General features: G+C 46.0%; 1 protein-coding gene across 5 annotated transcripts in view; it reads right to left on the bottom strand.

Annotated features, from left to right (window-relative positions):
* The window catches only part of BCL2L1 (BCL2 like 1), a 47,171-nt gene extending 40,126 nt beyond the window's left edge, over window positions 1-7,045 (bottom strand). Inside the window, exons 1-2 of one of the 5 annotated variants that reach the window (XM_045529493.1) lie at window positions 6,751-7,045; window positions 4,689-5,382 (exon numbers count right to left, since the gene is read on the bottom strand). In XM_045529493.1, coding sequence (XP_045385449.1) covers window positions 4,689-5,252 — 564 coding nt within the window. In that variant the 5' untranslated portion in view covers window positions 5,253-5,382; window positions 6,751-7,045. Of the gene's footprint in view, window positions 1-4,688; window positions 5,383-5,448; window positions 5,583-5,640; window positions 6,667-6,750 lie in introns of those variants that run through there. The other 4 variants (XM_045529490.1, XM_045529489.1, XM_045529488.1 and 1 more) reach the window with 4 other exon arrangements.
* Window positions 7,046-14,665: the final 7,620 nt, after the last annotated feature.

The raw sequence follows: 14,665 nt of genomic DNA, 5'->3' as shown, positions 1-14,665 counted from the left end.
TTAGGTATCTGCTGTGCTCAAGACATCTGCTCAGTGCTAAGGAAACAAGCATGGACAAGATGTGTACTCCACCCTCAGGAGCTCCTAAAACTGGGAGAGAGCAAATCTGTCAGAAATGTCTTCTCTGCACTAATTTAAGCTCTACCAACTGTGAATTTCTTTTTATTTATCTAAGTTTTGCTAGGTACCATACCAATAAAAAAGGCTCAGTTGCTCTTTCTTTAGATATTTGAAGCTGGTGATCACATTCTCCTGGGTCTTCTCTTCCCCAGGCTAAACAAAAAGACCCAGTGGGATTGTCTGACTAGGGTCTGCCAACTGGGAATCGGGAAGACAGACTATCGACCGGAGGGACAGAAGAGGAGAGGATCCAGGAGCAGAGTGACTCCTTCAAAGAAAAGGGAGGGAGTCCTTAGGGAGGACTCTGTGGAATGAGGTTGGAGTTTGAGGGTGGGGACAGGAGCCCTGCTTAATTAAGGTGGTAGGAGATTATGTTTCTGTAGAAGAGTAGTGCACCGGGAATTACCCCTGAATCTATCCACACTAAACCCAGACAGAACTACAACTGCTGAAAGCAAGCCTCACGATGGAAGGCTGAGGGTACAGGAGAAGCCAGGAAGGTCAGGCACAGAGGACACTGCAGCCCACTGCTCTCAGGACAGATATCTGTTGCGGAGAAGGACAGCTAAGAATTTCTGCTTTATGCACCCCAAACTTGACTTTGTGTGACTGCCCACAAGAAAAGTCAAGAAAACCATCCAGGTTTCACTGGGGGCCCCCTGAAAAAATACCTGGGTAATTTTCAACCAGATACTAAAGGGCTCCATGGGGCTACTGGGGAAATTATTCCTAGGAAGTCTGGAAAACCCTGTGATGGTATCAGAGTTTTAAAAGCACCCTAAAATGTACATGCAGAAGAAGTAGGTGTTCCAAGGGGGAGCCCCTGAGACACTTATACCTCATTTTGGGCCCTGAATGAGATTACTAAAAATTTCCACATTTGGGGTTTCTAATGGGATTTCCCCAAGAAAACCGCAGAACTGCCAACATCTGCCCAGGGAGGTGAGGTGCTTCCACTAAGCACATATCCTGAAGCATACATCTAAGCATACGTGCCGAAGAAGCCACAATAGCCAAGAAGAGACCTACAGAAGCCACGATGCCTGAGAAAGGCCAAGTTACGGAATTTTTTTTTTTTTTTTTTTTTTTAAGAGACAGGGTCTCATTAGGCTAAAGGGTTTCTTCAGGGACAGCTATCTCAAAGTGGCCTGGCCGACCTGGGTCCTCGCCCATATTCCCATTGGAAAGCCCCGGAAACAATTCTGTCCCTTCAGGGAAGGTCACATATTCTAGGTAAGTATCTCAGGGACTACCTTTGATTCTAAACGAATAACTCCAGGGGTCAAAGTCAGTTCCCTGAGGGAGGAAGCCCATTCACTAAAAGAAGTACTTCCACCCTACAATTAAGGTAGGGGAAGGGCTTTTGTTCTAGATCATTTATGAGTCAAGCTATGGCAGCTGGCTATCATTATTCCACTTTACAGGTGGGAGAGACAGATGGACACGACAGACCAGAACACGGTCAGCATTTAATCAGGTGATTCCAGGCAGGAAACAGTGTGGCTAAGAGTCTGGAATTCCAGTCCTTAAAGCATCAATCCATGATTAAGTAGAAATACCTGGGGCAGGACACCTCCCCCTACACACACCACTGTCATCTATTAGCAGGGCCGGAGAGGGTTTAACAATGAAAAAACTAACAAGAAGTCCACTCTGGGCAAAACTTTGATACCTACTTGATACCTGCCATGTTAGAGTTTCACCAGCGCCAGAAGCTTGAGGCTACCCACATGCTTTTGGGAACCTGCTACTCCTGACAAAGGCACTATCCTTCCCACAGCTACCTAAACAATGCCAGGATCACAGCCCAGAGTAAGCATCTTCACAGGCATGTTTTGCTTGGGCCAAGAGCATCTCTGCCTTCCTGTTCCAGTCTGTCTGGGTCACTTTATTACTCCCTGGACAACCTAATATGAATGGAAAGTGTTTAGGCTTTAGAGTTAGGCCAATGTCAGTGTAAATTCTCATTCAGACACTTAACTGGCTAAGGGATACCTAGGGCCAGTCACTTAGCCACTAGAAGCTTCATGTGTAAACTGGGAATAAACTCATCTGTGTTGGAAGGTTATTGTGTGGAATATATGAAACAACACGTAATTTCCATAAGGGAAGGTACCATGTCTGCTCAGTAAATATTGGCTGCCTAAGTAAAAGACCTAACACAATGCCTAATACTTAAGTGGTACTCAATAAAGGCTAATTTCCTTCCTCTTTCCTTTAGGGATACTAAATTTAGAGCATACCCGTGGGTAGAATGGCCCATAATTCCTATACTCAAGGATCTCCCAGCTGCAGCCTCTGGAAAGGTTATGAGATGCCACTGCAGTAGTCAGTTTGTGCAGCTTTGAACAGGATGGTACCTGAGAGGGAAGTGGGCAGGTACCAGTACCCTGACTCAAAAGATCCTGAGTCAAATGTTCTTTACCTTTACCCCATGGCCTCAGGGGGAGAATGCATGCCCAGAAATGGTTCTGACATAACTGGCTCTTCTGCACACATTCCCTCGGTTCACCAAGAGGAAGCGACATGTGGTATGCTGTCCAACGGGCTCTGATAATTCTTAAGCAAAGAGGTGGAAGATGGAATTTCAGTCCAGTGGAGATCTAATGAACTTGCCCAGAGCTGCTGTGTCTAAGACCTCTTTCACAGGCTACCCTGGGCAGCTGGCAATTCTCTGGTCAGGGTAGCCCTCTGCAGAGTCCCATTGGCAGACCAGGTCCCTCCCCCAGACTGCCTTTTGTTTACAGCTGACAACAACCCACCTGGTATTAGGACCACCAGCCAAAGACAACAGTTAGGCAAAGTGGGCAAGCAGCCCAAGTACCTACTTGGAGATGCCTCAGAGAGCATGTCTGAAACACTGGAATCCTGTCCCTCCTGTAATCAGCTGAATAACTATTTGCCCCAAAAGAGAATCAAAGCAGGAGGGAGTAGGAGAGGTCATTGCACCAACCCACAGGAACTATTTAATCATTTATCCCCCCAGGGAGTTCATTTACAGAATGGCTTTCAAGTCTGGTCAGCCTTAGCTCAAGAAAGCCCACCACCTTTACCTGTCCCAAACCCACTCCTGTCATCTGACTTCTACTGACTTGACTCCCTTGCCTTTTACAAGAGCTGGTGGAGAGGAAGAGTTGATAAAGTTGCAAGGAAATGGGAAATGAGAGAGAGGGTGGAGTTCCAGGGCAAACTCAGGTCTCTTGCTCAGTGGTAAAGTGAAGTGCCTGCCACACCCTAGGCCCAGCCTATGGACAATTGGATTCCTGACATTCCTGAGTGCATGGTACATGACCCTTCCACCTCAGCTCCTTTCAATAGATGACTTATTTTGCACAGTCTGTCGATTTTCTGCATATTCTGCGGGAATAGAGTACCTCTCATAAACCCTGCACCTTCCTGAGGCAGGGAGATAAGCAAGGAAATAGAACTGAGTTCACTGAAGAGCAAAAATTGCCTACAGTGACCGCTGGTAAAGAAGCTCTCACCAATATCTCATCCTGACTCCATGATGGGCAAGAGAAATTTCCCTCCCTGGAAAAGGAACTTGCTAGTGTCAGTCACTGTGCTCATATTATCTCCAAGATTTACAATACCCTGTAAGGCAAGGAAAGCTTGCCACATTTTTTTAGTGGAAGAAACTAAGGCTCAAAAGGTAAACTGGCCTGTCCAAGGTCACACAGCTAATTGAGTGACACGGCTGGCACTGACACCTTCATCCAAAGTCTGTTACCAAATCTTAATGTCCCTCAGAGCCCCACAAACCAGGTTCTTGCTTTGCCAGCAAACAGCACTCAGTGAAGAGGCCCCAGGGCCCTGGCCGGAAAGTAACAGGCAGAGCAGCTGGAGCTCCCCAACCGACCCCAGTCAGTGAGGTGCAAAGTCCCCAGGCTTAATGCATGACACAGCAAGAGCTCCACAAACAAGCCATCCATGCAGAAAGTTGCACACTTTGGGGAAAATGAACTTAGGGTGCGCAGCGCAAACACAACCTGCACAGCCTGCACTGCCCTAAAATCTGACAATCTTACCCATCCAAGCCAGGGGAACTCCTGCCTGGCCATGCGTCGGTCTGGTCTGAGAGGAAAATACCATACATGCAAACACCAAAATAAAGGGAAACTGATTTGGGGGAGAGAAGTTCTGGATAGGACTGACACCTCTGCGGGAGAAAGGATGGAGGGGCCTGTGTGTTACGATGCTCATCACCCCTTTATGTGGTGAATGACTGCGTCAGGGTAAAGGGAACACTGAGCTAACTTCCCACTCTCACAGGTTTTGGGCCAAATGAACACACTGGCTATGTTTTTCTTTGCTGAGAAATTGGAACACAAGTATGAAAGAGTGGAGTCATGAGGATGACCAGAGTGAAATATGCCTGGTCCTTCAAGAACTGGGTCATCTATATTTCCAAACAGTTGACCTCTTGTGGTGAAATGAGGCCAGTCAGGTCTCCTTAAGAATCAACACCTCCAACAATCATCCAACACAACAGATACAGGGAAGGGCTGTTGGGGATCTCTCTGACCAGAGGCCAAAGAAAAGGGACACACAAGGGGCTTGGTTCTTACCCAGCCGCCGTTCTCCTGGATCCAAGGCTCTAGGTGGTCATTCAGGTAAGTGGCCATCCAAGTTGCGATCCGACTCACCAATACCTGCATCTCCTTGTCTACGCTTTCCACGCATAGGGCCCCGCCGAAGGAGAAAAAGGCCACAATGCGACCCCAGTTTACCCCATCCCGGAAGAGTTCATTCACTACCTGTTCAAAGCTTTGATATGCTGTCCCTAGGGTGATGTGGAGCTGGGATGTCAGGTCACTGAATGCCCGCCGGTACCGAAGTTCAAACTCATCGCCCGCCTCCTTCAGTGCTTGCTTCACTGCTGCCATAGGGATCACCTCCCGGGCATCCAAACTGCTGCTGTGGCCAGTGGCTCCATTCGCTGGAGGGCTGTCTGCCAGGTGCCAGGATGGGTTGCCATTAATGGCACTGGGGGTTTCCATCTCCGATTCAGTCCCTTCTGGGGCCTCAGTCCTGTTCTCTTCTGCATCGATAAACTGACTCCAGCTGTATCCTTTCTGGGAAAGCTTGTAGGAGAGAAAGTCAACCACCAGCTCCCGGTTGCTCTGAGACATTTTTATAATAGGGATGGGCTCAACCAGTCCATTGTCCAAAACACCTGCTCACTCACTGAGTCTGGTCTCTGCTTAGTGATTCTCTTCTAAGATCCAAAGCCAAGATAAGATTCTGAAGGGAGAGAAAGAGCTTCAGGAAAAAAAAAATTAATATGCATGCCATTTACCCCACACCATCCCATTCCCCTCCAGGTACCAGAACTGGTTTCTTCGTGGTTCTTAGGAGGTCTGGGTCTAGGTTCCAAAAGACTTCAATGAAGTCAAATTGAAACCACCAGTGGGCTCTGAATCTCCCACTGGCCTTTTTTACCCCACCCACCCCCTCTTCTCCGAAATGCCTTCCTCGGAAAGTCACCCTCATGGGCAACGCCCCCAGCCCCCCACCTACATTCAAATTCGTCTCAGGCGACAGCAGGCAGGTGCAGCCCCCGGAAGATCTTTTGTATCATAGGTCGGGAGAGGAGGTGGTGGCCGGGATGCCGGTAACTCAGCCGGCCTTGCGGCGGCTGGCGAAAAAAAAGCAACTCCAGCCGGAAGGATCATGCGACCCGGCAAGGCTGGGAGCTCAGAAGGCGACACAGGAATTGAGACGCTCAGGAACCAGCCCCCTCACTGGCTTCCTCCTCCATCGCCCGGATCGGCTGCAGAGAGCGGCCGCGGCCTCCTGCCACCCGGGAGCCCAGCCCCCTCGCTCTTGCACGCCCCTTGGCTCTCCGCCTCCTACTGGGAGCCAGGAGAACTCTCCCGGAGGTGGCTGGTACGGGTTTAGTTTTTTGTTTTTTTGCTTTTCCTATTTAAGTACCAGCCTAGGGTCAGGCTTCCAAAGCCCAGAAGGGACTTCTCAATGGGGCTCAAGGTTTCGACGACGGACGCAAGGAGGGGGAAACTGCCACGGATCTGCGATCTGACTTCGGAAAGGCCACCCCCGGGCCTTTCCGGGAGGCTGAAGGCCGGAGAGCCCCCACAAATGCCGCTAGCTTTCTTTGAATTCCCCAAAGGCCCTGGACGTGGCAGTGGGGGATTGCCGGGTCCTCCATTCCCCGCCCGGACACAATGGCCGCCGGCGCCCTGCACAAAGACCGGGTGAGGATGAGGCGCAGGGCCTCTCCTCGGGTCAGAAGGAGGGGTCGAGGCCTGCTCGAGGCTCCCCACAGCTGAGAACACGTTTTCCTGGGGACAGGCCTAAGGTAGCTTCTTGGAGCCCCCAGGAGGGCTCGGGGGCCAGGAGCTGCACCTCTCCAGAGCCTAGGGTGGGCGGGCGGCGGCCTCGCGGCTTCTCGCGCTAGCTAGGCCGAGCACTAGGCGAGCCACCGCCCCGTTGCTAGGCAACCTCCCTCCCTCAGGGGCGCCCCCTAGACCTTTCTGGGAGGAGGGGTCTCGCCCCCAGCCGCCCGCCCCGACGTAGCCAATCAGCGAGCCCAGTCGGCACGGAAGCGGGACGGCGAAGGCCCCCATTGGGCGGAACAGCTGTCACACACAAGGGAGGTGGCGCTCTCACCTGCGAGCCCCGAGAGCCGTGGGGGGCCACATCCCCCTTCATCAGCCCGGTGGATTCCAGACGTGAGGGTTCTTCGCGGCAGTGTTCTGCGCCGCGGACCCGGGCTGGCCTACCTGGCTGACTGCTCTCGCCGTCTCTCCTGAACAAGCCGGCCTCAGTTTCCCCTGAAGAGACCGGGGGAACTTGCAAGCTCAGTCACTTCCGGTGCCGCGGCAACGCGCGCGAGCCCGAGACGCAGGGGAGTGCGCGCCTTGAGTGACTGACATCGGACCCGGAGAGCGGGCGCCCCCTGGCGGTAGATCTGAGGGATCTGTAGACGCAATAAATCACATTTATAGTCACATTTCCATTCATTCAGTCTGTTTTATCCATCAGTTTATATATAGAAAAAGCGTCGCGGTGTGGCTAAGCACTTCGTCTTTGGATTGTAACTCTACCAGTTGGGCAAGTTTATCAACTACTCTGTGCCTCAATTTCCTTAACAGTAAAATGAGTAATAACACCAACCTCTCTCACTGAGTTATTGTGAGGATTTAAAGAGTTATTATTTGTGAAGTCCATAGAACAGCATATGTCCCATAATATGTGCTGCATGAATTCATTCAACAAATCTTTATTGTTTGGGTTGCTGAAGATAGGTTAGGAACAAGACAAGAATGGGCTAGGAGTAGTGAGTGCCTCACGCCTGTAATCCTAGTACTCTGGGAGGCTGAGGCAGGAGGATCGCTTGAGGTCAGGAGTTCAAGACCAGCCTAAGCAACAGCGAGACCCCGTCTCTACTAAAAATAGAAAAAAATTAGCCCGGCGTTGTGGCATGTGCCTGTAGTCCCAGCTACTCGGGAGGCTGAGGCAGGAGGATCACTTGAGCCCAGGAGTTTGAGGTTGCTGTGAACTAGGCTGACATCACAGCACTCTAGGCTGGGCCACCGAGTGAGACTCTGTTTCAAAAAGAAAAAAAAAAAAAGAAAAGGAAATACACAAAATTATTTCTTTTTAATTAAAAAAAATTTTTATTTTTACACTACATTGTTAAAGGCTCAAAAGGTAATTACACATAGTGACTAGTGCTATGAAGAAAGTAAATCAGGGTATTGTGATAAAGAGGGTGAAGGGAGAGGTGCTGCTTTAGACTGGGTGGTCAAGGATGTAAGCCCTACCCTCCCTGACCAGTGAAAGAGAAACATTTATGCAACAATTATTTATTTAGGGTGGCCAGGGATGGCCTCTTTGAAGTGATGATATTGAACCCAAGGCATAAAGGATAAGAAAATGGCAATTCTAGGAAGAGCCCAGAGAACATCAACCTAGGGAGAGAGTAAGAGCATCTGCAATGTCCTAAGGCAGGAAGGTCTTGGCATGCTCTAGAGGCTGGAAGAGAAGCAATGTGGCTGGAAGGTGATGAGAGAGGGCAAATATGGTGTGAAAGAAGGTTGGAAAGTTGACCATGGAAATGAGTTGGACTTAACTGTAAACATTGCAAGGTGTTTTATGTTAGTTTTGTTGGTTAAAAATAGGCATATAAGTGTGCTTCTAGATATACTGCTTAAAAATATAGATATACAGGAACACTGAATATTAAAAATAAACAAAAGAGCATGGAATGAAAACTAAGTCCTTTTCCACCCTGTTTTCCAGCCCCTAGTTCCCCTCATAGAGATCACCACTCTTACCACCTTTCCTGTGTAGCCTTTCAGAGATGGTAGCTATATTCAAAACCATATTTGTATGTTTAAATGTTTTATACAATGGGTAGCATGCTATAAACACTTCTACACCCTGCTTTTTTTCACTGACCTATGCATTTTAAAGCTGCCTCAATTTTTTAAATTAATGAACTTTATAAGGACATACCATAATTCAATTGCCCATTCCCCTGTTTGGGAACATTTAGGTCATTTCCAATCTTTAACTATTATAAATAATGCTATAACTTGTCCATTCATTATTCTGCATATATGGGAGTTTATCTGTAAGGGAAAAATTCCTGGAAGTGGGCCAGGCATAGTGGTTCATACCTGTAATCCTAGCACTCTGGGAGGCTGAATGGGGGCAGTGCTTGAGCTCAGGAGTGTAAGGCCAGCCTGAGCAAGAGTATGACCCGCATCTGTACAAAAAAATTTAGAAAGTTAGCCAGGTGTGGTGGTATGTTCCTGCAGTCTCAGCTACTCGGGAGGCTGAAGTAGGAGGATCATTTGAGCCCAAGAATTTGAGGTTGCAGTGAGCTATCATGATGCCACTGCACTCTAAACAGGGCAATAGAGTGATACTCTGTCTCAAAAAAATAAATAATAATTCCTGGAAGTGGAATTGCAGGTAAATGAGCATATGAATTTGTTTTTGTTTTGTTTTAATGGACGTTAGCAAAGTGGTCTACATAGCAAATGTACCAGTTTATCCTCCTGTCAATAAAGTGTGAGAGTGCCTATTTCCTTACATCCTGAATACACTAAGTGTGTTATCAGAGTTTATCCTTGCCAATCAGATAGGTAAAAACAACAGTCACTTTCATTTTTCATTTCTTTTTATTGTGAGTAAAGTTGAGAAATTTTTCGTATTTTTTAGCCTTTTGGTGGAGTGGATATTTTTAGCCTTTTTTGGGGGGGGAGATCTTTGTATTTTATTTTGTCTTTTTAGAGACAAGGTCTCACTCTGTCACCCAGGCTGGAGTGCAGTGATCATAGTTTACTGTAACCTCAAATTCCTGGGCTTAAGGGATCCTCCTGCCTCCTGCCAAGTAGCTGGGACTACAGGTACATGCCAACATGGGTTAATTTTTTTATTCTTTGTGGAGACAATGTCTCGATATTGCTCAGGCTGATCTCAAACTCCTGGCCTCAAGCAATCCTCCCGTCTTGGTCTCCCAAAGTGCTAGAATTACAGAATTGAGCCACTATTCCCAGCCTCAGTTGGTCTTTCTATTGAGTTTTTCCTCATTATTTACACAAGTTTTTAATCCCTTTTTCTACATATGAATTGCAAGTGTTTTCAAGTTTAATATTTATTACCATGGAAAATTTTTATTTTGTATGTATTTTATCAGTTCCTTTGTGCCTTCTGGGTTCCATATCATACTTAGATGTTCTCCAGTTCAGTATTATAAAAACAATTTTCCTTGTTTTCTTCTAATTTTTACATAGTACAGTTTGTACATGTTGTACATTTAAATCCTTGTTCTACCATAAATTCACTTTGGTGGAAGGTATGAGGTAGGAGTCCAAAACTTTGTTTCCAAAGAATTACCCAATTATCTCCATATATTACCTTTTCCCTATTGATTTGAAATGTCTCCATTATCATTAACTACATTCCGAAGTATATTTTGTTGATTTCTGAGCTTTCTAGTCTATTCCATTGGAGGGTTTTTAACTGGGGTGGGGGGTGGGACAGGATCTGATTTACATTTTTAAAATCTGTGGTGTCACAATTATTTCAATGTGAAAAATACCATTCTAGGGTCTTAGGGTCTAAATGTATTTTGGGAGCCCAGCAGAGGGCGGATAAACTCTGCCCTGAGACAGGGACTCTACTGAACTGACTCTCAAAAGGAAAACAGAATTTTGCCTGGGAGAGAAAGAAAGTAAGAGCATTTTCGGCAGAAGGCATTGCCTGAGCAGAGGCCTGGCATCCCAGTATTAGAGCCCATGGTGTGTCCTGGAAATAAACTGGGATGGCTGAGAAGGGAGTGGTGGAGGGAAGAGGGAACGTAACTGTGTAGCCATGTGTGCATTGTGCCAAATAGGCACCAGAGGAGCCTGGTAGGCTTTTTTTTTTTTTTTTTTGAGACAGAGTCTCAGTCTGTTGCCCCAGTTAGAGTGCCCTAGCGTCAGCCGAGCTCACAGCAACCTCAAACTCCTGGGCTCAAGTGATCCTCCTGCCTCAGCCTCCCGAGTAGCTGGGACTACAGGCATGCGCCACCATGCCCAGCTAATTTTTTCTACATAGTTTTAGTTGTCCAGCTAATTTCTTTCTATTTTTTAGTAGAGACGGGGGTCTCACTCTTGCTCAGGCTGGTCTCGAACTCCTGAGCTCAAGCAATCCTCCTGCCGCGGCCTCCCGGAGTCCTAGGATTACAGGTGTGAGCCACCGCGCCCGGCCATGGTAGGCTTTTTGAACCAGAAAGAACATGAAGAAATTTATATTTTGGAAAGATGGATACAGTACTTTGGGAAAGGAAGTTTGCAATATTTTCAAGAGCCTTGAAAATGGCTCTTGAAAGATCACTGGAAAATGGTCTTGGATTGGAATCTTATTTAAAGAAAAGAAGTGAAATGCAGATTTATCCACATGTTTATGCAAGGTTTTTATAACACAGGAAAAAAATTAAAACTGAGACATTCAATAAATAGGTTGAGGAGGCTGTTCTCGGTGGCTCACACCTATAATCCCAGCACTTTGGGAGTCTAAGGTAGGAGGATTGCTTGAGGCCAGAAGTTTGAGACCAGTCTGGGCAACACAGCGAGATCCCATCTCTACAAATAATTTTTTTAAAAATTAGCCAGGCATGGTGGCATGTACTTGTAGTCCCAGCTACTAGGGAGGCTGAAGCAGGAGGATTGCTTAAGCCTAGCTAGGAGTTCAAGGCTGCAGTGAGCTATGATCACGGCACTGCACTCCAGCCTGGGTGACAGTATTCTATTTATATACAGTTTAAAAACAGGCAAAACTAATGGATCTACTATTTAGGTTTGCAGTAGTTAGACTCCTCTAAAATGGCACCCAAATATTCCTACCTTTGATATCCACACCTTTGTGTGGACCACCCCCCCATACTGTACCAGAATTCTGTGTGACTAATAGCAAATAGCAGAGATGATGGTATGTCATCACTTTCAAGTCTTGGGTACAAATAATTGTGGCTTCTGTCTTTGGGCTCTTGTGCATGTGTACTCTCTCTCTTTCATTCCACTCACTTACTCTGGGGAAGCCAGCTGCCATGTTGGGGGTCGTCCTATGGAAAGGCCCATGTGCGCTGAGGAAACGAAACCTCCTGCCCCTACCTGAGGGTCTTCCTGCCCCAGTCAAGCCTTCAGATGACTACAACCTTATTCAAGACCCTGAGACTGAACCACTGCAGTAAGCAGCATTCCTGACCCTCAGAAACTGTATGAGATAATAAATGTTTGTAATTTTAAGCTGCTAAGTTTGGGGGTAATTTGTTCTGCAATAATAAGTAACTAATACAGGGATATATACCTCTGTGGTAAGGGAATAATAAACACAAAATTCAAGATAGCCATTGCACATTAACAGGGGAGGGTACAGGATGAACCCAAGGAACAAGATGAAACTGGGAACTTGAAAGATAATGAAAAAAATTTTTTTTCTTTTTTGAGACGGAGTCTCGCTCTGTCACCCACGCTGGAGTGCACTGGCCTGATCATAGCTTACCGTAACCTTGAATTCCTGGGCTCAAGCAATCCGGCTGCTCAGCCTTCCAAGTATCTGAGACTAGAGGCACATGCCACCACACCTGGCTAATTTTATTTTTCTAAAATTTTGTTGTAGAGATGGGATCTCAATGTGTTGTCCAGGCTGGTCTCGAACCCCTGGCCTCAAGTGATCCTCCCACCTCGGCCTCCCAAAGTGCTGGGATTATAGGCATGAGCCACTGTGCCTGGCCTGAAAATGTTTTTCTTATTAAACTGAATTGTACATATGTGCAGAGACATTTGTTGCCTCATTATTCTTTATACTTTTCATATATGTCATACATATATTTGTATCTACTCTATATCTAATAAAATCAATCTTTAAAAGGCCAGAAGGAAATATACTAAAATGCTAATAGTAGAGATGTTGCCACTAAAGGACAGATTATAGTTATTTTTCTTTATTATTTATTATTTCCTGTATTTTCTAAGTATTAAAAACAAGAAAGCATTACTTTCTTTTCTTTTTTTTTTTTTTGAGACAGAATCTGGCTTTGTTGCTCGGGCTAGAGTGAGTGCTGTGGTGTCAGCCTAGCTCAAAACAACCTCAAACTCCTGGGCTCAAGTGATCCTCCTGCCTCAGCCTCCCGAGTAGCTGGGACTACAGGCATGCGCCACTATGCCCAGGTAATTTTTTCTATATATATTTTTAGTCAGCCAGATAATTTCTTTCTATTTTTAGTAGAGACAGGGTCTTGTTCTTGCTCAGGCTGGTCTCAAACTCCTGACCTTGAGTGATCCTCCCGCCTCGGCCTCCCAGAGTGCTAGGATTACAGGCGTGAGCCACTGTGCCCGGCCAGCATTACTTTCTAAAAGGGGAATTAAAGTCACTCCCAAGATGACGGACCTACTGGGCTAAAAACAAACAAACAAACAAAAAAAGAAAGTGGGAATTTAAAAAAATATAAACACACATATAAAATATATATAGAATATGTATGTGTATAGATAGAGATATATGAGGGGTTTGCATTTGCATTAAAAGGTCTCTGAAAGATGCACATTCATTTTTTAACTGAGAAATAGGATTGATGATGGGGTGTGGTGGGAGGTATAGGGTACTTTCACTTTTTACTTCATATGTATACATGAATCCAGATGGATCTGGGTTCAAATCTTAACTCTGTTGTGTGACCTTGGGCAAGTCATGTCACCTCCCTTGAGCCTAAATTTTTCATCTGGAAATTGGAAATAACACCCACTAGGCAGGAGGGTTGCAATGAGTTAATGAAGTCAGGAGTGTACGGTACCTGACACATACTTTCACTCTGCCATAGCATGTATTATTTTTGTAATTTCAAAACATTTTTCAAAACATTTTTTAAACAGAAAATGTCTCAAGTATTAAAGTACCTTGGCCCAGGTACCAGACCAGTGCCCACTTCAAATGCAGAGGATGGAATTTCAAGGGATTTTCTTCTTCCTATTCCCAGCGGAAGACAGAGATGCCACCCCAGCCTAGCTACCACTGATCTTACATGCACTTATTGAAAAGAATACCCTGCATTAGAAGTCAGCCCCCATCCCTCCTCACCCCTACATCCCAGCCCCTGGCAACCACTAGACTACTTTCATCTCTAGGGATTGATCTATTCTGGACATTTCACATGAATGGAATCTTACAGTATTGGTCCTTTTCACTCTGGCTCTTTTAATATAGCATAACGTTTCAGGTCATCTATGTTGTTGAATGTATCAGTACTTTGTTCCTTTTATTAAAGAATACTACTCAATTATATGGATATGCCACATTTTATTTATCCACTCATCAGTTGGTGGACATTGAGGTTGTTTTCTACAGTCTTTTGTTTTTAATCAGTGTACTAAGTAAGGTCTCTGTAATCCATCCCCAAAACAGATCCTACATCAGCCACGAAGGAAGAGACCATGTAACACCTGCAGCCCTCCTTTTGCTTATGTGGGAAAGTTTAGATTTTTCCTCTGGAAGTTCGATATTAGGAGTCTGTTGAAATGAACTGATAATAGGTTAACAGGAGAAAAGGCATACAAATTTATTAATGTGCACATGTGCCTGAGAGCCACACAAAACATGAGACTCAAAGAAAGGCCAGAGTTGAAGTTTAAATACCCTCTTCAGAGGAGAGAGGGAAGTGGGGGAATGTAGGCAACTTTAGAGGAAGAGTAAATGACATTTAGGGGAAATGAATGGGCCGTAAGAACAGACGATAGCCAGGGACAAAGTTCCTCTGGGCTCTGGGGGAGGTGGCAACAAGTCTTGGGAAGGTGAGGGGCAGAACTGCACTGCAAACAAAGGTTGTCAGATTATTCGGGTAAAGTCTCTCAGGTAAAAAAAAAAAAGTTGTTTTGGAGCAGCCTTCAGGTAGAATAGGCAATATCCTGTCTGGGTGCGGTGATGACTTTTAATCTGTGTGGTGATTCATCTTCCCCGGTCGTTTGATGAGATTCCTAGGGAGGAGGTTCAAGACAGCAAGTTCAGAACACTTGAAGAATTTCCTTCGGTCAGA

Source organism: Lemur catta, chromosome 17, assembly GCF_020740605.2.
Source record: "Lemur catta isolate mLemCat1 chromosome 17, mLemCat1.pri, whole genome shotgun sequence".
In the NCBI taxonomy this organism is placed as follows: domain Eukaryota; kingdom Metazoa; phylum Chordata; class Mammalia; order Primates; family Lemuridae; genus Lemur; species Lemur catta.
This window is presented reverse-complemented; position numbering and strand designations above follow the sequence as displayed.